Below are 23392 nucleotides of genomic sequence, written 5' to 3'. Positions count from 1 at the left end.
TTACTCCCATACTACCTTCGTGGCTTTATTGGGTGGGAAGAGGGGGGGGCGGGAAGGGGAATATAACATATTCTTAGTAGTGGTGTAACAGCACCAAGAGATACGGCGATATAGAAACATCATCGCCAGCCGAGTAACAGCACAATGGAACTGCGTTGTCAGGTCCTCGACGACTCCCTGCATGCAGGTGACCATGCGTCTTCAGTTTTGTGCAGAGGTGTTGATAGAATGAGGAGAATAAAGAGATCTGAAATTAGACAGGCATATCCTATGCCGGCTATAGTTCTCCCAATTACGAGCATGGCTGCTCCGCGAGTAGCGAACCTGCTGTAGAGAAGATAATTGCAAGTGAGAGGACAGATTTGATTGGGAGGAGCTTGTATGCCTTGCCGTAGGGAGATTATGAGCACTGACAAAGGCAATTACCATCTGACATCTGTAAACGGTGTGGAAGTAGTTACTGATTCACGGCGACAATGGTTCATTTCGATTCTGCTCGAGGTGCAGGATAGTAGCCAGTTGATGTTTGAGCTGGCATGATTGTGGTTACTGGTCTGTCTGTTGAGCAAGTGTGTTCGTTGCTGTCTACTGGGGTTGGAATCCAGCTCGCTGGATGCTGTTTATTGGCTAGGCTTCTGTCGTTGTTCAGACTTGTCTAAAGGGCTATTATGGGATTATAATTCATGGGGATTGGGATAATTACCAAAACTTGGCCTCTTGTCAATGACCAGGGAGGTGGTCCTACTCGTAACAGACATTTATATCAGTTCACTTCAATTCGATTCTTATCAGACATCAACGTCAACATCAGCATAAATCAAAGGGGACACCTGTACAAAAATGGTATCAAGTCGGTTCCTTGCTCCCCTAAATTCAACCAGTCCAGTCCCGAGTGGTACAAGCAAATCAAATCGCCAAGCGCAAACCAGGAAGAGAAAAAGCAAAGCAAAGCAAAGCAAATAATAAGGATACCAAAAAGAATAAAAGGAGGCCCGAGTCATACAAAAAAACGCCAACCTCTTTTGCCTTGGATCCCAATACCTTATGCACAGTCTCAGAAATGAAGAAAAAATAAGCGGTGACTTGAGAAGAAGAAAAAAGAACAGACAAATCCCAATGTAAAATCGTGGAGGTTCGTGGGGAAGCGCCATGCGCTGTCCAAATCCGATAGGTATAAGAATGGTAAGGGTTAAAAAAAAAGGGTAAAGATGAAAGAATAGCCCTGCGGCGTATAGTAGTTAGAATGAAAAGAAAAAGAAGGTAAAGCAAATCAGCTACTTCCCCGGGCGTTCTGCATCATGTTCTGTTGTTGTTGTTGCTGCTGCTGTTGATGTTGCTGCTGCATCACCTGGGCTTGAACATGAGCAACTTGGTTGGCACGTTGCTGAATCAACTCGCGCTCTCGTCGAACGATGTCATGAACCCAGGCTTTCGCATTCTGTTCCAGTCCCGCGGTATACTGTCGTTGGATATGCGGTGGGAACTGAGACGGCGAACCGTACTGTGGCATCAATCGAGCCGCCATTTCTTGCCTAAGCCGTACCAATCGCTGAGTGAATAATTGCTGGTAGCGCTGTGGAGTGATAACGCCTTGTGCCAAATTTACTCCTTGCATATTTTGTGGCAGATGACCTCCATTGGCCTGAGCCGCTGCCATTAGCATCTGCTGCTGTTGAGGGTTCATATGTGGGCTGTTTTGGTGTACCTGTCCCTGTTGATTCTGTGATTGCTGGCCTTGCGGCTGTTGCGGTTGTTGCTGCTGCTGCTGCTGCTGCTGCTGTTGCTGTTGCTGTTGCTGCTGAGCCATGTGCATCTGCGCGAGCTGCGCACGCATCAACTGAGCCTGATAGGCTTGTGGGTTCGGGAACTTGGGCTGTGCCTGGAAATTCTGCTGCTGAGCTTGTAGCATCTGCTGCTGATGGGCTTGAATGTTCTGCTGCGCATGTGCATTTGCCTGCATTTGAGCTACTTGCTTGGGCGAGAACTGGTTTTGTACCATATGACCTTGTTGGGCAAGAAGCTGTTGTCTCTGCTGCAATAGCATCTGCTGTTGCTGTTGAGGTGTGAGGCCCATACCGCCACCCATTTGCGGAGTTCCCATCATGGTAGCCTGGTTCATCACCGGTGTAGGGGCCATAGTCGTGTGACTCGGACTAGCGTGGCTCATACGCTGTGTTGGCGTTACATTGCGCATGATAGGAGTAGCATGAGACATTGCTGGTGTTCCTTGAGTCATCTGTGGTGTCCCGTGTCGGCTCTGTCCCTGCTGGCTTCTGGAAGGTGCCATTGGATGGCTCATGACTGTAGGATGGGCATGCTGCAATGCAGATGGCGGCCTCGGGGGGCTGCCTGCTCCCTGCATAGAAGACGTCATGCTCATAGGAACACTTGCTTGTGCGGCCATTGTGTTGCCAACAACAGGCGAAGAGGTGTTGTGAGGGGTCTGATTACGGACAACCGGCGAAGACTGCGGCGCTTGACTAACCCCGTTCGTTTGCGCCATGACATGTCGATTCTGTTGCTGTTGCTGCTGCTGTTGTTGCTGTTGCTGCTGCTGCTGCTGCTGCGCCGCAAGTTGCGCCTGAGCCTGCGCGGCAAAGTGCTGTCTACGAGCCTCCTCCTTAGCGTGCTCTTCATTCTGTCGCTGCTCCATAAGGCGGCGTTTCTCCCTCTCCTGCTCTTGCTGCTGTCGTTTAGCCAATTCCTGTTTCATCTTGACTTCATGCTCGCGCTTGGCCTTCTCCTCATGCTGCATACGGATATTCTCAAGCGTCTTGAACCTTGAGAATCGCGGCTCAAATGGTGCACCACCACCTGTATCATCCACAACAGCGGACTTCGGCCCTCCAGCGCCGCCAGAAGTGGTAGGCTCCAGTCTCTCATCCATGATGAGCATGAATCTCTCTTCCTCAGCAGCCAGCGCCTCGTCAGCGGCCAGCTCAGCCACGGTACGCTTCCTCCTCTTTGGTGAAGGTGGCGGATCGCGGTGGAGCGGACTCTCCATGATCTTCAGCAGATCTTGCACAGCATCGAAACTGTTGACAGGATCCAAGAAGAGAGGTGGAGCCAGTGCTCTTGTCAATCTCGCTTCACATTCCAGAAATTCCTGAGGTTCGACCAACATTTTCTGCCGTTTTGCAGGATGACCACGTTCAGTCTGATTGGATGACCCTCCTGGAGATGGAGGAGCTGTAGACGAGGACTGTTGAGGACGCGAGGTGGCATTTGATGCCGACTGCTTCGCCGCTTTGGGATCGGGTGTAGTAGCAAGAAGAGTGAGTTCCGCTTGTAAGGAACGCGGAGTCGGATGGAGGACGGTAGTGAAGACACGGGGTTTCGGAGGCTGTTTGGATTGAGCGGAGTTAGACGTAGCTTCTTTTGCACGACTCTCCGAGTCGCCGGACTGCTCGCCATTGGTTTTCGCATCGGGTTGATTTCCGGTTGGGGCTTCCTTGGCGGCCGGCTTATCGGAGTTCAATTGGGATTGTTTTGGGTATGGCACATAAGCCGATGGTGTAACATGCTCGTTATAGTTATGAATCGAGAACGGGGTGTTGTTCTCGTTGGAGGTCGGCGCAGTCGACTTCCTGGCCTGAGCTGACACCGACTTGTGATCGACCACGCGAACGATGAGGCAGCCTGTGAATTGCAGAGGTTAGCCAAGTCACCATGTAGAGGTGAATTTGTGGCATGTGGAAGCGTGCCTTCATAGAATCGAACATTAGCCCGCAACAGCTCCTCCATCATGTCATGGGGAACGGTTCCGGCACGAATATGTTCGATGATGACCTTCATCTCGGAATTATAAGGAAAGCTTCCATCTTGTTGCTCGAAGCGGAAATGTGTCGGGTGGAGGTGGAGGATGAGCGAGGGTGGGCATTTGGAGAACTTCTTGAGGATGTAAGACGACGTTTTGACTATGACGCACCCGATGGTCAGTACGCAGGGGCTCCGCAAGTGGATCGGGCTGAGAGCTTACCATATGGCTCGGGACACCTGTTCCCTGCGCGACGATCATTGTCAATGGATAAAGACCTTAGCAATGGTTTCTGTAACCGCGCGGCCTGATCACCGGGCTTTTGCGCTTCCTTCTTAGGTCGATTCTGGATAGCCTTGTTCGAGCCGGCACCCGCATTAGCCGCGCCATTGACGCCATTTGACGTCGGGCCGCCTGCGGAGCTTGCTGAAGCCGGTTGATTCGAACCGGGCAAACGTTTCGCGGAGGAGGGGGGAGAGGAGGAGGAGGACTGTTGGGACTTGACTCCGTTGACTCCGGTCTGGACGAAAGGCGGGGGCGGTCGCTTCATCTTAGGGGTATGGGAGGTCGGCTTGGAGATTGCGGTCGCCATAGTCTCGGAGGTGAGCCGCGACGCGATTATAGTCGCAAGCTTATGAATGCGACCTTGGGTGAACCGGATCCAGGAAGGATGGGGACAGGCCGTGAATCGTGGTTGATGATACAGCCGGAGCGCGAGACATGTGGGGAGCGGAGATCGGGGGCGGCACGCCAACGAACTGGCCCGATTCAATGCGGACACTTGCACAAAGCGCGGGTCGCTACAGACAAAGGGTATGAAAGTCCATCGAACAGACACCTGCAAGGAAGGCAGGGGAGGCTCGGAGCGAGTGGGAAGAGTCGGTCGACGGTCGGTTGTGGCTCTGCAAAGGGAGTTTGTATGATGCCAAGCCGCGGGCGACGTGAAGGAGGTCGGGGTCACCTGACTGCCGCTTTGGGTTTAGTGTCGAGCGCCTGTTCGCTGATTCCGATATAGAAGATATCAAGGTATTCATTCTCTTGCTCATATCTTCTATTCTTGTGTAACACTTACAGGACATAGATAAGATAAGAATTGTGATTTTTCCAGAAAGAAGCTCGTGACGACTATACCTAATGTGTTACTCTGGACAAAGAACCCGAAGAAGAATAACTACTACAGTGTTACTCAAGGGTTGAAGATGAGTTGATTTGAAGAAATAAGCGAGTATACTTGTCATCTAAGCGATACCTTCATAAACACTGAGCACAGTGTCTTGTATAAGATAGAGTCCTTCCTTGATAGTATTGTAGAAATAGTATGCACAAGGCTCACTTAAATGGCGGTTGCTATTTGAGCCCTACATCTGGCCGGTTGGACTGTACAGCAAGCCTGATCTAACTATTAGGTTATTAGGTCTTGGAGATACTCTCAGTGGCTGCTTTTAACAGTCAGGTAGAGCAGGCTTTCTAATATAGAACAAATGTACCGAGATTTATCTTTATTGTCTGGTCACCTAGATAAAACGCGAAATCTCGCGAAAACCCTCATTATCAATAACTATATCTCGCTCGTCTCCAGTGGGCTGTCGATCAAGCAAAGCCCTGAATGGAATGACAAGAGGCTGCCCCATAACTGCCTCAGGTGTAATGACTACCTCCTGAACACAGAAGGCAGTTTGCATGCTTGCCGGCTGTTGAGCAAGAGGCGGAATCAGACTATGCTGTTGACGTAACTGCTCAATAAATAGTCTAGTGACTGATCTCCCAGAAGGGACGAGCTGCCACTTCTCAATCCTCAGTGTCCTGGATCCCGAGTCAATTGAGAGCAGAAGTACAATCCTAGTATCACCAGAGGAATTCTGAAACCACCATGTAGCATCTCGACGAAGCTTTGCTAAGGACTCCGAAACACCCGTTTCTATAACAAGTGTCGGCCATTCTTCGAGACCACCTAGAGGCAAGCGAGTTGGAGGGAAAAGACAGCAATCAGGCTGCTTGCCCTGTGTGGAAAGCGTATCAGGCAACGTAACTGCATTCCCCCAAGTGTATTGTGTGCGGGGCACTCCCATTTGCAAACACTGGCAGTCAATGTAGCGGAATAATTCTGATGTAGTGAAATGGTGTGGAACACCTGCAGCTACTTTGATAAGCCCTGTTGTTCCGATCCACATAAATCGGACCGAGATGCCTGCTAGTAAGTCATGGTCCTCCTTTAACTTGTTGACGGCGGCTTGTGACATGTCCGTGAGAGCTAACCATTGGTTTCCTGACCAGTTGTTCTGCTCGAGCTGGGTGTAAATGGCTTCTACTTCATTCCGTAATTGTTTCCAGGACGGAAATGGTCGCTGCTGGTAGGATGCTGGTAACCCAGCCAAAATAGTGTAGGCATCACTGATCACGGTCGAGGTCTGCTTTCATGAGGCAATGGTTATTATTACTGCGGAGTCGTGTCGAAGTTGAGTAGAGAGGTACTAACTTGGGAATTGAAGAACACTAGTGCTAGTAACTAGATGAGGAAGGTTGTGGTTGAGGGAAGGTGGCAGTGGGTATATATGTCTGAAGGACTTTATTCAATTTACGTACCATATTGCCAATGTTGGATCAGCAGGAGCCACGACCATGCAGTGATTTTGATTGAGATTCAGACGATGAGGTACTGTGGCAGTAAGAAATGAAGTGGCCAGTTAGGCATTAAACAACCCATATCATACGTACATCATGTACCACTGATGTACTGACCACCTATGACGAAACTTTATACAGGGTTTATACCCGTAGAATCAACTGCTATGTGCAAGGGCTTATTTCATTCAACATATTGCTTCCGTAGAAGCTAAGTAGACTATGCTTCGCGGTCATCATGCAATCAATATTCACACAGGGGTAAACAACACGAAGAGCAAATCCTCTTCATCTCATTCATAAAGACAGGGGAATCAATAACAAAAAGGGAAGTTCATCAGAATAACATGAGGCACACCTATACGCAAGGCAACCGAGACGTTTAGCCAACGCTGAACATCGACATCCCCAATAGCACCGAACGGCTGAACCCTACTCTAGTCGAGCCCAGACACCCTTCGCCTCCAATCATCACCGATACGGTGTACATCCACCACATTGATCCGCTTGCCAAGGCCGGTGACGCCCTCCTTCTGCCACCATTTCTCGCCCTTGTCTGCAAGAGCAGACTCATCATCACTGTCAACTAGGCCACCGTGACCGATTTCGCCTCCGACAACCACCACCGTTTCCCGGACCCAGCCAGAGAAGAGTTTCACGTGCTCTCCTGACTCCCCCGTGAGGGACTCCTGAACATACACTACCTCCGGAGAAAGGTGGCGAACAAGATGCACATACCCTGTCGCGGTGCTGAAAGGCATGATCGTGTTCTCTTTCTCCACAAGTGCCTGCGCCTGGGTGTACAATGTCTTGAACAGTGGTGTAGAGCCGTCTTCCTCATCAACCTGGCGAGATTCTGAGGGCGACTCTCCTTCGGGGAGCTCACCAGATGCAACAGCTTCTTCGGGAGCGATGTTGGAGTAAGAGGAGGCAACAGACAAGTCGGGCTGAGAGGAGCTTCCTTGCTTCGGGGCGTGCTTAAGACCGGGGGCATAGATCATGATGAAGACCCTGGCCGTATCTAGATTGACGTGTTCGGGGAGGTGAGACAGGATAGACTACGTAGACAACCATTAGCACAACCCACATTGGCACTTCCACCACACTATTAAGACTTACCACATGCTGAGAAACAATATCATCCGGGTCCACCTGCGCAGACTCCGACGAGACAACAATCGCAACAGTCCTCTTCTTCGTAGCAGACGCTGGGCCCCCGACACCAACATCGCGAACCGGCAACGCCCCCGTCATAGTCGGCGCAGGCTGTTCCGCGCGCTGAGCTCTCGAAGCAACCTCCTCCGACCAGCGAGAATGATCCTCAAAGTCACCCCTATCTTCCTCACGAATTGAAGTCAGCGCACCCCCCACGAAAGCTCCCGCGGCAGCCACGCCCGCAGCAACCTTCTTGCTAGCGCCGTCAAAGATCTGCTGAGGACTGGGTGTACGGCGCAGCGCACCCTGCATGCGTGCCATCATGCTAGCATCATCGGGCATAGCCCCAGGTATATCCGTAGCGGTTGATCGGGCGTAATCGTCCGCATATTCGCCATGAGGGTATCCTTCGGGGGCGGGGAAGCGGCCATCGTGCGGAGGGGGATTGGCATCGCGGTCGTTGTTGTTGTTATTATCGTCATCGTCCTCGCTGCGTTCACTCCAGATCCAGGCTGCAATGCTGACAGTTGCGATGCCCACAGTGACAGCGAGAGGCACCCAGTATCCCAGGACGGTCCGATTACCAGTGGAGCTGAAGCCAGCGCCGGCTCCGACCCGCCGGCGGCGAGCATCCTGGGAGTAAGGAAAGGACATCGCGATCACACTGACTTGGGGCTTAATAGTGGCGCATAGACTTGGATGGGGTCGCGGTGAGCTGCAGGTCACATCGCAAGTCTCTGTCTTCAGGGAGGGGAAGGGAGGGGGCTGGGGAGTGTAGTAATGATGGGGATAAGAAAGGAGGAGCCGAGTCCTAGTAACTAGTTAGTAGTAGCTGCTACTTTTGCCGCGCGGGCTGGGCTGGCCTCGGACGAACCGAGAAACATGTGGCTGGTGATATGATAATACTGGTCTCCCGCTGTTTACCGCGGGTGCTTTTTTTGCCAGGAGCAACCAATCGTTACCCTTACGGTATGGTACGGGAATCGCCCGGGGTAAACTACTTAGTAGGCTTGTGCTCTCTCTCTCTCTCTTCCTCGGCATGTTTTATGCAGCTTAATCCCTATTGTTATGCACTGCCCGCATAAGCTGATTCAGCTTGCCGTCGGCACGTGGTTCCGGGGTAGTTATAGATCACATGACTAGCATTGGATGATATAGGACAGGATCTTGATTACAGTTGTCTCGCAAAAAATGAAAGAAAATCCCATTAATCTGAAAGAAGATCATGTCCAATGAAACTTGAAATATTGACTCCCTTCTTGCCATTTACTCCGTATCCCCCAGGAAGCAATGTCCCAATAGTCGACATATTCCTCTCAGAAAATTAGCGAAGGAAGTCTGAACGAAAAGTTTATGTGTACATGAGCGAAGATGACTGAAGCAAAAGGAAATAGAGCCTGAATGAAGCATGAAGCATGAGCAATGACCGGAAAGTGAACGCAAAAGAAATCCAAAGAGGAACATAGATGTCATGATTGCCTGAGTCGAAGGACAAGGCCGCATTTCTCACTTGCTGCACAAAAAGGTATCCCTTTCACATTATCATATTCGACTCCAAAGGTAGTTCAGATTGATCTTCTGGTAGAAAAAAGTCAAATCCATCAAACAAATTGTGTTGAAACCCAAATCCAAGTCCATATTCATTCGGGTTGCTTTCTTCTAATTCTGGAGTCCTTGTGAGTTGCCGCGAAGCCAGCTGCTCTGCAGTATACTGGTCCAAAGAAGCGGAGAATAGATCCATCTCAGAGCCTTCCTTCATTTCATCATTGAAAGATAGTGAGCCTGCATCTTCCGCATCCTTGCCACCTATGGAGCCAACTTGGAGCTCATTTTCGAGATTTTGCACGGGCGAGAGCGATCGAGGTCTGCTTGCAGCAACCTCATACGAAGGTTCAATAGTGGGATACGTCTTGTGGCTGCTTTCAAACATGAGTAAGGAGGGATTGACTGTTGTGCATGTGGTAGGTTGAGTATCATTAGTATTGCACTTGGGTAAGCTTTGATCATCATCGTTCTTCGAAGCCACCACGGGGCCGGTAGCGGTGGAAGACGCAGAGTCGGAATGAGCTTCAACTGCGTCCTTGAAAGATGATTCCGATGCATCTTTCTCGGATGCATCTTCCATAGACCAGGTTTCATCATCGCAAGACGCAGAAGTATCATTAGCCAGCGGCGTGGGGTCGTAGGGCTTCTCCGAATCTCTCCTTCGATTGATTTCTCTCGCAGAGATCCTTTCAGTAGTTGACGGTGTTGGAGAATCAAAGCTCGGTGATGCATTCCTCACCATTGGCCCGGGTAGTCTAAATTGACGCTTCATGTCGGCAATGTGGTCTTGCATTGACCAGCTACCCTCCGCCTGCCACACAGTCAGTAATGGAACCATCTAAGTAAATGAGTTTAGGGATACCGAAATAGGCTCGATAACGAACGGATCATCTAGGGTCACGGAGGGATCCATTCTCACAAACGGCAGAGACACCTGGGAGGTCTGGACATTCTGCACAGCCGTAGTGGCATTGTTCTGGGCACCTACCTGCTGTATGACATCCTCATGGCAGGGACTCTGGCTCACGGGGGAAGAAAAGCTCTGACATGAAGAAGCAGTCTGGGCGGTATTGAATGAAGACCGCGTCGAATCATCACTAAACTCTGGTGAATGCAAAGGTGTCTGTACTAGATTGGAAGGATCCTGTGATATCTGGGAAGATCTCTGAGCTGCATCAACAGAACCCTGCGCTGACCTGACAACGGGCTGCACCATTGGTGACATCGACACATAATAGTACGGACAAGTTGGCATATAGTTTGTCCCCGACCAATTCAAGAACTCGTAGTTGTCTGGCTCCGACCGCTTAACTTCAGCCAAAACAACATCGAAGAGATAGCCAGCCCTAGTCCAGAAGTGCATTTCGCCCAACGTCTGCCTCCACGATTCAATCATCAGAGAATGTAAATATGGGTCGGGAGCCAAAAACTTAGCATCACGGGTAGGCGGCTGCAGCCATCTTAGATGGTCGCCTCGGGCATAGAATCGAATGACCCCGTGAATGAATCCGCCATCGCTAACGGGAATATCGATGATTTCTGAGAGGGCATTGGCGGACATCAGAACGGACTTTCGTGCCTCTTGGATCTTGCTTGGTGGATCAAGGCAGACAGAGCAATCGTAGGCGTGCAATGCAGCTGTGGGACGGAGGATACTCCCAGAGGGTGCCCAGTAAGGTACCGTGCTGGACCTCCATTCAGGGTAGAAGTGATTGCACGCGAACCAGTGAACAACCAGTTGGGTCATGCTGGCCTGGCGTTGCTACCACTGGGTTGAAGCACACGAGGGAGTTTTGGTTCATGAAAAGTATCCCGGGGGAAATGAAGATCGGATGAGAGAGATGAAGCAGATTGAAAACGCGTTTAGAAGAAACTTACATCTCAGTACGGAGTAGGAACTCCAATGCCGATGGGAAACAAAGAAGGCCATCTTGTGTTATCGACGTAGTGAAGGCGAGGGTCCTCGACGCAGTGAAGGACAGAAGAGACAACAACATTAAGAACAATAATGCAAATGAGCAGTTTGAGCAGTAGACAAACATGTTGCTGCTGGCGATGATGGTGCTCTCGAAAGTCATCTGAGAGATTGAAGGTAGATAGACGCGGTGCATTAGTAGTATGTCATGTATACCTAGAATATACTATCTAGTGTCATCATGTTGGCTTGCCACTAGTACTCAACTTTCAGTGGAGATGTATACATTATGGACTAGCGATAAACAACGTGATAGTAGGCGGCCTTAGCAATATACCTTGTACTGACAAGTTCGAAATAATCTATGTTCATAGTGATCTTTCTGCTCGAATTCTCGTGATCTCATGGCTTATATCAGGTAGTTTTTGCTCATTCATGAATACAACTGTGTACGTTCTGCAGATAAGATGCCAGGTTATATATCCAGTGAATATTGAGTGTAACATGGCTAGCTAGAGGAAATTTGTTATCAGGGAAGTATGACTCTTGCCGTAGTATGTAAGGCATGACCTGCTTTCCTTTCTGTTGAAATGCACAGGGATACATCCAACAATCATTTTGAAGAGAGTAATGGGAGGCTTGCAGCATACATCTGTTCTAATCACATCATTGGTCACACATTGGAAGCCATCATACAGCCAAGTCAGCTTTCAGAGCACCGGATACGTAGATACCACAGTGTCGGCTCGATATTGGATGATACTTTGGCCTACCATATTGATATAAACACGATGGTCCAAGGAAGAAAGAGATAAATATCCTGCAGTTCGTTACTATTTTCGTTACTGCTACCCTGCACAATGGTCTAATACAATATCCAAATGCCCACACCGGTGAGCGAGCGCGTGTCTCACGCTTTCCCACCAATACTTGAGAAAGCTGAAGCAAAATCAGCGACGATGTCCTATTATTAAGTACCAAAAATATGAAGGTCTCCACTGAGTAGCATCTCCACTCCCAAGTGCTTTACCGTAGCTGAAGCCTTTCTCATTTCCCGACGAGGAGCAGCCAATTGAAGAAGCAAGTGTTGGAATATTTGCAACACAGTTAGTGAACCATGGTTTTGAGTAGCAATGGAGTTGGTATCTCAATCTAAGGATAACATCAAATCACGCAATGGTATGATATCGACTTATCATCGCCGGACCTGATCAGTTCATGAAGAGGTTCCGGTTCCTCAATCCTTCTATTCCCGAAACCCGTGGACCCCGCAGTGGGTCGAGATAGGAATAATTGTCTGAGATAATCCCGTGCGCGGCATCTCAAGTCTCATTGCTCTGGGACAGTAAGTTCGAGGTCCGGCGAGCATTGGGCAAATCAATCTGATGTTGGATGGAGATTGGAAGGATCCTTGATCTCAGCCAGCCCTGATCACTCGAGCTCCACTTGCTGATCCCCTTCAATGTTGTCAAGAATTGATGATAAGAGCCAGGGAAGTGCAAGAAGTGTAGTTGGTATCTGGCTCGTTCTTATCAATAATAAGATTTTTTTTTTCTTTTTTCTTTTCTTTAGTATTTTCCATCCAGCCACCAGACAAACTCGGTGTGGATAAGAGTCGGCAGACATTCGGTAGGCCGCCCCTCTTCGCAGGGCGACTGCAGTAGGCACGGAGAGAACGCTTAAAACCAAGGACAACAAGAACGAATGGATTCCTACCGGGCAACACAAACCCCGCTTGGTGGCTTTCCAGTTGCAGCGACATGCAGATTCCGCTAATGGCTTAACCTCTTCTTTTTGGCCCGAGAAACATGTTGCCGCAGTTACACCACTTGTCTTTTTCTTTTTTCTTTTTTACTTTTTCTCTCGTAGACTTCTTACTGTACGAGCTCTTTGGTGCTCCACTGGTTCTCTTTAGTAACTGATGATGGATAGACCCAGTCAAGGAACTCCCGATCGGGGTTACGAACGGAACATAATACTTGGCGGGAAAGTCTCACTGCTGGCAATGTTCTTCACTTTTGGTGGTGGTAATGGTGGTGAGGGAGATACGACATCCAGTCAGATGACCGTTCCTGGCACAGGCACGCGAACCACATCAACGTAGGAATCGTAACCCACCACCAAGCAAAGGAACAACGAAGAAAAGACTGGACCAGAAAGAAGTGCGGAGTACCCTGTACCGATGATCCCCTTTCGAGGTAGTATCTATCTCCCCCTACCGTGCAGCTTGCAGGGAACAAAACAATGTATCGTTAAACGGCTTATTATGCCAGGACAGATCAGAGGGTCGCTCGGTGTTTCAGGTATATCCCGGTTACAATGTTTCCTAGAACATGCAGTAGGTCGATAATCAAATGCAGAGTGATGTGTCCTGCTTAGCTCGATCAACTAACTAGTAGCGGAAGGAAGGAATTTCAGGCATCATGACTCTATTTTTTCTATTATTTAATCATTCTCTAAACAGGAGAAGGGGATCTCAATCTCGGCCGCAGAACTGACCAAGATGGCGAGCGGGCGGGAAATTTCAGTTTCCTGTGACCAATCATGAAGTTATCATCTATCCTTGTGAGGGATAATTGTGGTGGTCGTTCTTATCCCTTACCTTCATTTTGACTCTTTAATGTGTTGTCTTTTGAGGGGCACCATTTCGTGATAAGCCGGTATGCGCCCGAATGATAATGCGGGATTTAGAGGTCCCAAGGGGGAAGGAGATCGATTGGCTCTGACGGTTCCTACCTTTTTGAGGAGGTTCGGATATAAAGCCCAGGCTTACTAGTAAGTACCGTCTCACTAGTATCTAGTAGTCATAAGTGTAGCAATACTACTATATTTTCTAGCCCCTGGATGGTTGCGACCGGACCAAGCAGGATACTCGCTGGCAAAGTACGGAGTCCGGAGTAATTGCTCCCAGTTTCTGCCTAAAGTACGATGTCTAAACTCAAGAGAACACCAGGGGAAGATCTGGGTAGAGAATGAGGCGCCGTTTCCGACCGATGACTGTCCGAAGGAGCCATGTCCGCAGACATGAACTCTTACTATTCCTTACTAGCTTGACACTACGAAGCACTTTGTAATGATACTAGCAGTCAAGCAGTGATAAAGGCCACCTGACATGTTTGCGTGTGAGGATCCATGGCATGGCTAGACTACAGTAGACGAGACGGTCCTTCGGTGCTGCCCACTACTGTATGTACTCCACACTTTGGTTTCCCCGGATATAAGGGATTCTCCGTTTGAGGCGGGATTGGAACAATCAGGCGCGCTTTGCTCGTGCTAGGCTGATGGCCCCTAACAATTGGTCCATGGACGCCAAGAGAGTAGCAGTGACTATTTCTTGGGTTAATCGGATGATTCAACGTCTTACCTAGGTGAGTATGTTGGGTCTTATAGCTAACGCATTGCGGATGCTCAACCACTGCAGTTATCAAGGAAGAATTCGTCGGTAGGAAGCTCGTCCACCAACTTCTTGGAGAAATCAGCATCTGCCACTCCGTTTGCGTCGTAGCAACCAGCATGTCCGTGTCAGGTTACTCCCCAGGTTCCAAGGCTCTATATTAGAGAGGACCGTGCGGTTGGGCCATCCAATGGTAGGAACCTTGTCCGGATATCTGGCTTTTTGGACCTGGATCTCTAAACTCCGCATTTTCGCTGTCCCCGCTATTGAGATACACGTCAACGTGAGCTACCAGTCGAAAGCGCCACTGATCCATCCCAACGGCCGACAATGACACCACTTGGGGTAACTGACAGCCGTTAACTAATATGGTACGAGCAGTGCAATTAAGCATAAGGCAAACCAATGGTCAGGCACCCTGCGTAGGTGGGTTGGTCGGTTCGTTGGCGTTCAGGCCAGCCACTGCAATTCATTGACAAGTTATATCCTATAATTATTAGCTAATTAATTGCTGGCATCATGATGGGTTTATGACATGCGTCCATGTCGGCCTTTGCTCGGATGCTCGGATAACCATTCCGGCATCCAGGGACAACAAACAGTCCTGATTATATTGCGCCTAATATACTATCAATATTAGTAGCATAACTAAACAGTATTTGACCTAAATTTCGACAGTTCGGAATTCGTATGAACCTGGGTCCGACTGAATGATAGTCGGGTTAAAACGGTGAAACCGCGGTTGACGTCCGATGCTACGGAGGAGACTCTCCGCACCGTATGATGCTCGTCCGGTCACTGTGTACATTTCGGAACCAGAAGATATCCACTTTTTTTTTTTCCTTTTCGTACTTTGCAATCCGATGAGCATTCAGGCAACATGTTACCGAGTCCATGCATAATTTTCTCAAAATTGTTTTCCCACTTTTTTTCACCGAGGTACTCTGCGATAGTGGATCCTGGAGAAATTGCATTGACAAGAAGAGCTGAAATTGATGCTTCCTGACTCGCTGACTCGCTAAGTTCAAACTTGGCCCAGGATCCATGGTTTATGCAGTGGAAGGGAAACCACGCGAATGGGAATCGCCCGTGCTTGCCAACTGCGGCATCGGAACATAGTACTACTTGAAACGAACTGAGATCTGATTACAGCGAAAAACGTTCCTCTTTCCTTCGTTTCTGCAAAAGGGAAGGATGGATGTTACTAGGAGCAAGTACACTGGTACGCCAACCATGAATAAGACTGCAAGATTGGTGATGATATGCGCCCGCCGGGGCCGTCTGTCAAGTTAGCATGGAAGTGACGCGGTTGGAAGGCAAAGCCCCGAATAAGATGTTGAGATGGCGACGTTGCTTGTCGATCACGCGGGAACTCCTTACAGGGGATCTGCAATGGCACTAAACCGGGGATAGACGATTGATGGAGGATACATCCACTTCTTGGGAAACTTGCAGCTCACGCCCCGTCTTTCTCGCGACGACCGTTGAAAAATGATGCCAGCCAAGCGATGGCAGTTGCCTTCTGGTTTCCAAAAGTCAGACTGAAATTGTAGATTATCTTGACAAGCTGGTAGCGAAGGGGCGAATGTGGATGACAATCGGTACCTTAGTAGTTAGTAGTGGTGGGCCTGTCCACTACAATCTCCGCACGCACCGAGTCAACCCGCGCCCGCGACTTATCAGCCGGCTTGATGTACTACTACCCTCCTATCATCCATCTAGATAGTCATTGTGGTTGTGTGGTTTGGGCCGTAGCTTGCACACCCAACACGTGCGATAAACAGTGAGCTAACCTAATGGAAAGTGTATGTAGGTGGTCACTCACTGAGTGAGACCAGTCAGGCAGAGTTGCTCACCGACAGTCGCAAGTCGATTGGAATACGGCGGATATCCCTTGTGGCTAAGCTATTGAATCTTTTGAGCTCTCCTCGCTTCGCCATCTTTACGTTTAGCAAATCCTTATAGTTTCAGCTTGCATGCTTATTGATTATATACGAAGTATAGGTATGCTAAGCCCCCGATTGTCGTGGTATTTTCGAGGGTAAGCGTTGCCGAAATATATGCAACTAGGATTCGAGTGCATTGACCGATTCCAGAACCTCCCGAAGCATATAGCGCATTCCGACCTGCGGCAACAGTATTCCGGTAGTACTAGTGAGAAAATATAGTAAAAGGGTGGCTTCCGGATGGTTCTGCTTAAGAACGCCATTGCTTGACCAACCTTCGTCATCGTATTATTCCCTATCACTGTATAGTAGTCTTCAGGCGTGTACTCCGTAATATACGCGATCACCAAGATCTATGATAATATATTTTCGAAGCGGGGAGGAACCGCAAACCGTGTCACTGGAAGCAAACTGGTATGTCAAATACTGGGCATTGCATTGCACTGCATCAATAGTCCAAATTCTAATCAGAAGATTGACTGTACATCGGTCTCGTTTGCAATTGGCCCGGCATCTCAGATCACTCAGATCCAATTCAAGTCTATTGCGTTGTCTCTCCCACCCAACTGGGAGACACACGTTCTTTCTTGGCTATAGCTTGTAGCTGACAAACAGGTGGCCATAGGGTTGAGATTCCCGCACAACATACCCTCTGCACTGCTGTAGATGGATTCAGAACCGGGCTCAGGGATGAGAAAATGCGATATCAGTCTCGAGTATCATAGCTGACATCATGTACACAACCGTAGTAAGAGGTCTAATAAGGTTATTATCTATTGATTCGGGAGTCTGAACCTTCCCATGGTACACAACCGGGAGTGTGTACGTGTGTTGGAGGCTGCGACGAAACTCCGTGGATACCGGTCACTTCAACTTCACGGCATTGGCGGGCACACGGACCGTGGGCTATCGATTAGGTTACTCTCGGTGGAACGAACTGAACCGCGGAATCCCTCACGGGAGGTTTCCACTGGTAGAGATCAGCATTCCCTGAGTCGGGACATGGCCAGGAGAGTTTTCCTGTCACTGGTAATGTAGGAAAATAAAAGATTAAACCATTAGTCTGATACATGCACACGGTTCATAGTTACTATTTGCACACGCGATCGCCTAAGCATTCGGACCAGTGCCAGCGGCCGAGGTAGACACCATCGTTACCTAGCGACTGTTACTACTAAGTTAAGTACCAAAAGTAGTAGTAAGTAGACATAGTGCTAGTTAAGTGCTAGTTACTAGCTCTCTCCAGGCTGTTTCTCCGAGCTTCCGTGCTTGGGCTCAGTTCCTTGGTCCTTGGAGGCAGACCCCATTTGGTAGTCATGGCGTGACAGCTAAGAATTTTAGCAGGCGTGTGGTCGCAAATCAGCTTCCAATTTGCTAGTCCGATTGGACTATTCAGGTTACTAGACAGTACTAATTGGTTCCAGTTGATTATGGTCTTATGCATTTAGCACGTTCTGTTGTTTTTCTTCAGTAATAATAATACATCTGGTGTCAATTATCGATGTTGGTCGCACGCCAAAGATCTAAGGAAGAACTGCACGGAACCCCCCAGAAAAGGTAAAAAAAAAAAATTTAGAAGGAACGAAAACAAAAAAAGAGACAAAAACAAGAAAAGAAAAGAGATAAGGAGTTCGGCTCTCTAATCCTCCACTTACTACTACTATTGCGCGTACTCGGCAGTTGACCACTAATACCAACTGTTACAGAGATCTGGTAATGTAAGCAAGAGGTCCAGCTATTACTCTCCGTGTCGGAGGGCCAAATCCCCCACAAAGAACATCTCCTATCAAACAAGGGAGGATGGGCCGATGAGGCGAATGCAAAGACATCTTCAGTCAGTTAGACCCGCACATCGTTTATCCAAGTCCTCAAGTAGCGTCGCCTTCGATTACCTCCCATGGATGGAGTCGGGTTAGGCCATTGTAGGGGGGGAATGGTCGACCCGCACCTTAACGTAATATGGAGGTATTATTGGGGACGAATCGTATGTGCGGTACGATGGTTACCGAATGGCAACAACGGTCGCAGAACTACAACCCGCTAGTTTCCCAGCCTAAGTTTAGTACCAGTTACCAATATGGAACCGGAGTTACCGTACAGCCCCAAAGGTGTCTTAGTCTCATCCGCCTAGCTGGTCGAATCAGAGCGGTTGACTGATGCAGAGGGGGGTAAAAAAGAGAAAAAGAGCGAGAGAAAGAGATTCAGGAGACGTTCGAACATTTAATCTACCTGATAATATTAGTTTCGATGATAGGATAAGTGAAGGAGGGCCACTTTCTCGAACCGGGCAAAATGCACACCCTATGCCTTGGTCTTTCATGAGATGATAATACTAATAATATGGGAGATTTAATCGTGGCGAGTTCTTGAATATTTCTGGTATGATTTGCAGCTGCAATAAGAGTAATCGTAGAATACCTCACCCCTACTTGGACGTGAGCCTTTGAGATCAGATCAGAGCCTTTAAAGATTTTCTTTCCCTATCCGTATGTTGCATAGTTACTACGTCCATACGATACACTTCAATCGGGTTTCCCCTCGTGGATTTTTAATCGGGCGCCTCCCCCCCAAATTGATCTCTTTACTTTTTTCTGCTCCTTGTCGGTTCAACGAACTTAGTTTGAAGAAGGGAGCGAACGTGAGAAGCGAACAAAAAAAAAAAGAAAAAGAAATAGATACACATGGGCTATTCTTAAAGACCATCACTGAAGAACAAAAAGTGACATGCGAAGAGGGAAAGAAATAATAATAACAAAAATAAAAATAAAAAAAAGGAATAATAACCATAGAAATACTAACCAAAGAGTCAAAAAGTAAAAAGGAAATACAGGGCACGGTTCGGGAGGGTGTGTGCCTGGCGTTCCTTCTCGCGTTCTCTGGAAAATCCCGTCCGCTTGTCTCCGCCTGTCAAGTCAGTCGGTCTCCCCTAAAGTTGAGAGCGCGAGAGAGAAAGAGAGAAAGTTGTAGTCGCAGCATCCCATCATTCCCATTCTTTCCCTCTCCTCTCTCTCCCTCCCCCATTATCTCTCCTCCTCCCTATTCTATTCCCTCTCTCCTTCTATCTACTCCCTCCCGCACCTTCAGCCCCTCTTGCTCTTCTTCCTTTTTCCTTTCCTGACCCTTCCTCTCTGCTTTTCTTTTCCCATCCTTCCCGGCTCTCACCACCCACCTCCCTCCCTCCCTCCTCCTCCCCCCCCTGAGCGGCCCGTCTTCTGCTTGATTCAGAAGACAAGGTGCCTAGGATCTGGTTATCGTTTCCTTCTCGATCTCCTATTTGATTTTGGCATTGTTCCTTTCTTGTCTCTATTCATCATTGTTGTTAGCTCTGCTTTTCCTTTTCTTTTCTTTTTTTCTTTTCTTGTACATGGCTCGACCGCTCTAGACAGCTTCTGCCATCCCTGGAGCCTTGTGTTCCGCACGTCGTACCTCGTCGCCAGCTCTCCTCCCTCTTCGATCGCCTGATCCGAGCCTTTCGTTTCTTTTGTCCTCGTCAGCATTCGTTTTTTACATCGACCGAACGCTTTTCCTTAATTGTTGTATCAGTATAATCCGGTGGGACATCTTTCCTGAGAAACAGGTACGAGCCCATTCCGCCGCTTGCCTTTGCACACCCCCCTTTCGAAACGGCAACCACATTCGCGTTGGAGAGACATCGGTCCTCGAGAGTTCAACTAGTAGCGTTTGGACCGGCTTGTTCTTGTGCAATCCTGACTGACAACTGTGTGTAGTACAGACTTTCCCCCTGTTGCCTTCTTACAATCTATCTCCTTTTTCTACCCTTGTTTCCTCTCCCCTCGAACTTGATCGACGTTAGGCTTGGTTCTTTTGGATTGGGCGCTGCGGACATTCGACGAGCTTACCTGTCGACACCTCTCTCCCCGGAGACGCTGTCAGCTACGCGTCGGATGTTATTTCGTTCCGGGTAGTGGAGGAGAACACCATGGCTGCGTTGGTACAGACAATCCCCCAGCAAAGTGGCACGGTTTCTGTGCTTCAAACCCGACCATCCTCTTCTTCGGGCACCTTCACAACTTCCTCGCAACCCGGGCAACAACAGAATCCGCGGAACTCGACGATGTCCTGGAACCCCTATAACAACAGCGGCAGTTCGGGAAACTACAGAGTGGGCCACCAGGTCGTGGCCCCCTACGCCTTCACCAGCACCCCCAACCCCTCGAATCCAACCAACATGCAATCCCGTCAGTCACTGTCTCCTCATTTGAGGCCAGAGCATCGCACTTCTTCAGCCCCCTCGGTGCCTCAGGGGTCTGCAAGTCCCGCCAACGTCGGAGTCAACTCGCGTTTCGCCCATCCTGCAGCTGGTTCTGTATCCACTTCTTCCTCCAATTCCTCCGTCCATTCCTACATGTCGAAAGACGACTCGGCGATTCCTACCAGACAAATACGTACCGATGCTCCCCTGCGCCCGCTCTCGACAGTCAACCTTCCCTCACCCTCCTCTTCGAATTTCATGAACATATCCTCACCAACTGTGGCCCGTCCGTCCCCCGACCGTTATCGTCGTGGAAACCGGCGACCGGAAAATGCTGCGGGCGCCCAGCCCGCTTCTACGCAGCCTAACGGGCCGGCACCTGCACGTTCTGCAACGTTGGCTACGGACGATAGTTCACTTCACATGAGCACTCCTGGCCTTGCGGGGGTGTCTCTGGATGCCCCCCGTCGCCCTGGGCATGTCCGCGTGCCCAGTGCTGATGATACTACTCGTGCAGATAAGCCTCAGACAGAGTTAGCCAAGAGGTATAGGCGCCGGAGTTGGGGAAACATTGATAACGCTGGTCTCATCAATATGCAGCTACACTTGCCCACATCATCGCCGACGCCGACAGCAGGTGGCCATGACTACTTCGATCAGAGCATGCGGCCCCGATCGGCACAGTCTCACAGAGAAGTTCAAGGAAGCATTCCGTCCGCCCATTCTTCGACTTCGTCTGTACGCGATGCAGGGCACAGCGAATCTGCGTCATCCAGCAAGAGCGGACCTAAGACCGATGACAGCAAGCGACCGAACAAACCCTCACCGCTGTCTCAACCGGTCGAGGTTGACGCTAAACCCCCGACTCCAAAAGCACCCCAGCCTTCCACGACTCCACAGCCTGCTCCCACGGAGAGCCTTGCTACTCAGCGTCTTGCCGAAATCACAAAAGGCGACCCCAAGCGACCAGGGAAATCCAGGCTGAGGAGGGCCTTTTCGTTTGGTAGCGCTTCAGAGCTCCTCAAAGCTTCCTCGCAAAATAAAAGGGAAGCCATGGCCACGGAGAGGGCTCGCAGGGAATTGTTGCAAGAGGAGCTGGGTCCAGAGCAGGCAGCCATAGCTGAACAACAGGAAGCGAGCGGCCTGGGCGAGAGCATTTACTCCTCGCATCACCAAGGTCGTATATTCAACAGCTCCACCGACAATCTTTCCGTTTCATCGACAGCCTCCTCCGCCTCTATAATGCTTCGCAAAATGGGCAAGGGAATGAAACGATCGACGCGGTCATTGGTAGGGCTTTTCCGCCCGAAATCGGTAGTGAGCACATCCTCGACCGATGGTGTAATGATTGAGCCTATGGCACCCCAGCTGTCCGTGGTCAATATTGAAGCGGAGAGGAAAAGCACGGCCGTCACCTCAGACTCGCAAGACCATGCTCTTGGTAGCTCGTTGTTCTCTAAGGTGGAAACCGATGCAGCGAACGCCGTGAGTCATGAAGATGGCGCCCTGGACAAGTCGCGTAAAAGCATTGTCGGAGGAGACAGGGAGCGAGCGGAGGTTCTGGCAGCTGTGAGGAAGGGCATCCTGAAAAGTACGTTTTGGTTACGATGAAATGATCCCTGCTTGTGATATATGTCGTACTAACACACCATATAGAGACCTACTCGGACCCGGCTAACCAGACATATGTGCTCAAATCATCGGAAAACTTGAACAGCAATGACTCGCCGCATTCCAGCGTTCCCAGCACCCCTGAAGACCAGACACGGTCAGGTAACCGGCGATCCGACGCGGTTAAAATTGCTGGCGAGGATGATTATCTATCCGAAGGGCGGTTCCAGACCTCCGAATCCAAGAGCGCGCCTATTACCCCACAAGCTATGATGCCGAAAAGCCTTGTGTTTAGCCCCCGGATTCAGTTCCACGAAACATGGCCGAGCGGGGAATACGATCGACGCGGTGACATCGCCACGTGCAACCGGTTGACTCCCCTCCTTGCCCAACAAATCAAGGAGGAGCTGAACAACTTCAAAATGGTGAGGAATTTACTTCCCCTCCTCCCTTCGACGTGAAATTGATCCAGTGCTAACAATGGCACAGGAGATGGAGGTCCACGAGACGTCAAAAATCTATACTCACTTTCTCTGAGCCGCTGCATATCGAATGGCGTTCTTATTGCGTGTTTTGTGTTATTTACCCTTAGGAGGAGTGTTGGATCTATCAACGGCATGGTATTGAGCCTTGGTGGCTTCTAGACCTGTTTCTTTTCCGCTAGAGAGTCTTTTGGTTTCCCTCTTCAGTCCCATGCTGACTCGGTGTCTAATTGTCCGTCGAGTGGACGGATGTCACCGGGCCGCCCCTTTGTTGTGTTTTTTACTTTTGCTTGCTACGCGTTCTGGGAGTTATGGCGACAGCAATATTCAGGTCCTGGTCTTGTGTCGTGTTCTTTTGTTATTCTGCGCATGGAGATTTATGGGGATTCTACTACAGCAAATGAAGAATAGTAGATCGGATGTGGGAGGCATCGCCAATGATCCCGTGCCCGGATCATTTGGCTTCGATCTACGTCGCACCCAGGATTTGGGCACCGATTCACTCTTGCACTTCCTTCCCCCTCGGCGGCCTGTCACAGCTCGTGCTTTTTCGCATCCTCTTTAATCGTCTTCCTTCTTCCCTCGAGCCCCGATCCCTGGCCGACCATTGCATGCAAGCCACACCGTCTCTTTGAAGTCTCGTTATGTTCTGCAAGCGTGAAAATTGGGCAGCATCTCTTTGCACATTGTCTCATAGTGTCATCGTGAAACCTTCCTTTGCTGTTTTTATTTACTGCAAGCACCGATTCTTT

The 23392-nt window shown here is 49.5% G+C and overlaps 13 protein-coding genes across 13 annotated transcripts; 5 read left to right on the top strand and 8 right to left on the bottom strand.

The window, feature by feature from the left end:
* Window positions 1-144: 144 nt before the first annotated feature.
* An01g10500 (hypothetical protein) lies at window positions 145-659 on the top strand (the record flags this gene model as incomplete). The annotated part of the gene is made up of 3 exons (XM_059743657.1): window positions 145-329; window positions 396-445; window positions 532-659. The coding sequence occupies 3 exons, from the start codon at window positions 145-147 to the stop codon at window positions 657-659; spliced, it is 363 nt and encodes a 120-aa protein (XP_059599760.1).
* A 611-nt stretch (window positions 660-1270) lies between these two features.
* An01g10490 (uncharacterized protein) lies at window positions 1271-2755 on the bottom strand (the record flags this gene model as incomplete). Its single annotated transcript, XM_059743652.1, has 1 exon — window positions 1271-2755. One exon carries the CDS (start codon window positions 2753-2755, stop codon window positions 1271-1273), a length of 1485 nt encoding a protein of 494 aa, XP_059599759.1.
* Window positions 2756-3935: 1180 nt separating this feature from the next.
* An01g10480 (uncharacterized protein) lies at window positions 3936-4349 on the bottom strand (the record flags this gene model as incomplete). Its single annotated transcript, XM_059743643.1, has 1 exon — window positions 3936-4349. One exon carries the CDS (start codon window positions 4347-4349, stop codon window positions 3936-3938), a length of 414 nt encoding a protein of 137 aa, XP_059599758.1.
* Window positions 4350-5271: 922 nt separating this feature from the next.
* Window positions 5272-6343, bottom strand: An01g10470 (uncharacterized protein; the record flags this gene model as incomplete). The annotated part of the gene is made up of 2 exons (XM_059743634.1): window positions 5272-6165; window positions 6341-6343. 2 exons carry the CDS (start codon window positions 6341-6343, stop codon window positions 5272-5274), a joined length of 897 nt encoding a protein of 298 aa, XP_059599757.1.
* A 473-nt stretch (window positions 6344-6816) lies between these two features.
* On the bottom strand, window positions 6817-8575 carry An01g10460 (uncharacterized protein; the record flags this gene model as incomplete). The annotated part of the gene is made up of 3 exons (XM_001389427.3): window positions 6817-7437; window positions 7499-8345; window positions 8409-8575. 3 exons carry the CDS (start codon window positions 8573-8575, stop codon window positions 6817-6819), a joined length of 1635 nt encoding a protein of 544 aa, XP_001389464.3.
* A 493-nt stretch (window positions 8576-9068) lies between these two features.
* Window positions 9069-11121, bottom strand: An01g10450 (uncharacterized protein; the record flags this gene model as incomplete). Its single annotated transcript, XM_059743616.1, has 4 exons — window positions 9069-9890; window positions 9942-10031; window positions 10068-10764; window positions 10958-11121. 4 exons carry the CDS (start codon window positions 11119-11121, stop codon window positions 9069-9071), a joined length of 1773 nt encoding a protein of 590 aa, XP_059599756.1.
* Window positions 11122-12127: 1006 nt separating this feature from the next.
* An01g10440 (hypothetical protein) lies at window positions 12128-12916 on the top strand (the record flags this gene model as incomplete). The annotated part of the gene is made up of 3 exons (XM_059743609.1): window positions 12128-12173; window positions 12567-12623; window positions 12864-12916. 3 exons carry the CDS (start codon window positions 12128-12130, stop codon window positions 12914-12916), a joined length of 156 nt encoding a protein of 51 aa, XP_059599755.1.
* Window positions 12917-13439: 523 nt separating this feature from the next.
* An01g10430 (hypothetical protein) lies at window positions 13440-13602 on the bottom strand (the record flags this gene model as incomplete). Its single annotated transcript, XM_059743602.1, has 2 exons — window positions 13440-13526; window positions 13597-13602. 2 exons carry the CDS (start codon window positions 13600-13602, stop codon window positions 13440-13442), a joined length of 93 nt encoding a protein of 30 aa, XP_059599754.1.
* A 766-nt stretch (window positions 13603-14368) lies between these two features.
* On the top strand, window positions 14369-14722 carry An01g10420 (hypothetical protein; the record flags this gene model as incomplete). The annotated part of the gene is made up of 2 exons (XM_059743599.1): window positions 14369-14436; window positions 14500-14722. 2 exons carry the CDS (start codon window positions 14369-14371, stop codon window positions 14720-14722), a joined length of 291 nt encoding a protein of 96 aa, XP_059599753.1.
* A 1384-nt stretch (window positions 14723-16106) lies between these two features.
* An01g10410 (hypothetical protein) lies at window positions 16107-16328 on the bottom strand (the record flags this gene model as incomplete). Its single annotated transcript, XM_059743590.1, has 2 exons — window positions 16107-16181; window positions 16245-16328. The coding sequence occupies 2 exons, from the start codon at window positions 16326-16328 to the stop codon at window positions 16107-16109; spliced, it is 159 nt and encodes a 52-aa protein (XP_059599752.1).
* An 807-nt stretch (window positions 16329-17135) lies between these two features.
* An01g10400 (hypothetical protein) lies at window positions 17136-18491 on the top strand (the record flags this gene model as incomplete). The annotated part of the gene is made up of 5 exons (XM_059743584.1): window positions 17136-17363; window positions 17581-17711; window positions 17806-17891; window positions 18148-18245; window positions 18300-18491. 5 exons carry the CDS (start codon window positions 17136-17138, stop codon window positions 18489-18491), a joined length of 735 nt encoding a protein of 244 aa, XP_059599751.1.
* A 755-nt stretch (window positions 18492-19246) lies between these two features.
* Window positions 19247-19831, bottom strand: An01g10390 (hypothetical protein; the record flags this gene model as incomplete). Its single annotated transcript, XM_059743578.1, has 3 exons — window positions 19247-19336; window positions 19413-19511; window positions 19709-19831. 3 exons carry the CDS (start codon window positions 19829-19831, stop codon window positions 19247-19249), a joined length of 312 nt encoding a protein of 103 aa, XP_059599750.1.
* Window positions 19832-20274: 443 nt separating this feature from the next.
* On the top strand, window positions 20275-22619 carry An01g10380 (uncharacterized protein; the record flags this gene model as incomplete). The annotated part of the gene is made up of 2 exons (XM_001389419.3): window positions 20275-22138; window positions 22204-22619. 2 exons carry the CDS (start codon window positions 20275-20277, stop codon window positions 22617-22619), a joined length of 2280 nt encoding a protein of 759 aa, XP_001389456.3.
* Window positions 22620-23392: the final 773 nt, after the last annotated feature.

Source organism: Aspergillus niger (assembly GCF_000002855.4).
Source record: "Aspergillus niger supercontig An01".
NCBI classification, from domain to species: domain Eukaryota; kingdom Fungi; phylum Ascomycota; class Eurotiomycetes; order Eurotiales; family Aspergillaceae; genus Aspergillus; species Aspergillus niger.
This window is presented reverse-complemented; position numbering and strand designations above follow the sequence as displayed.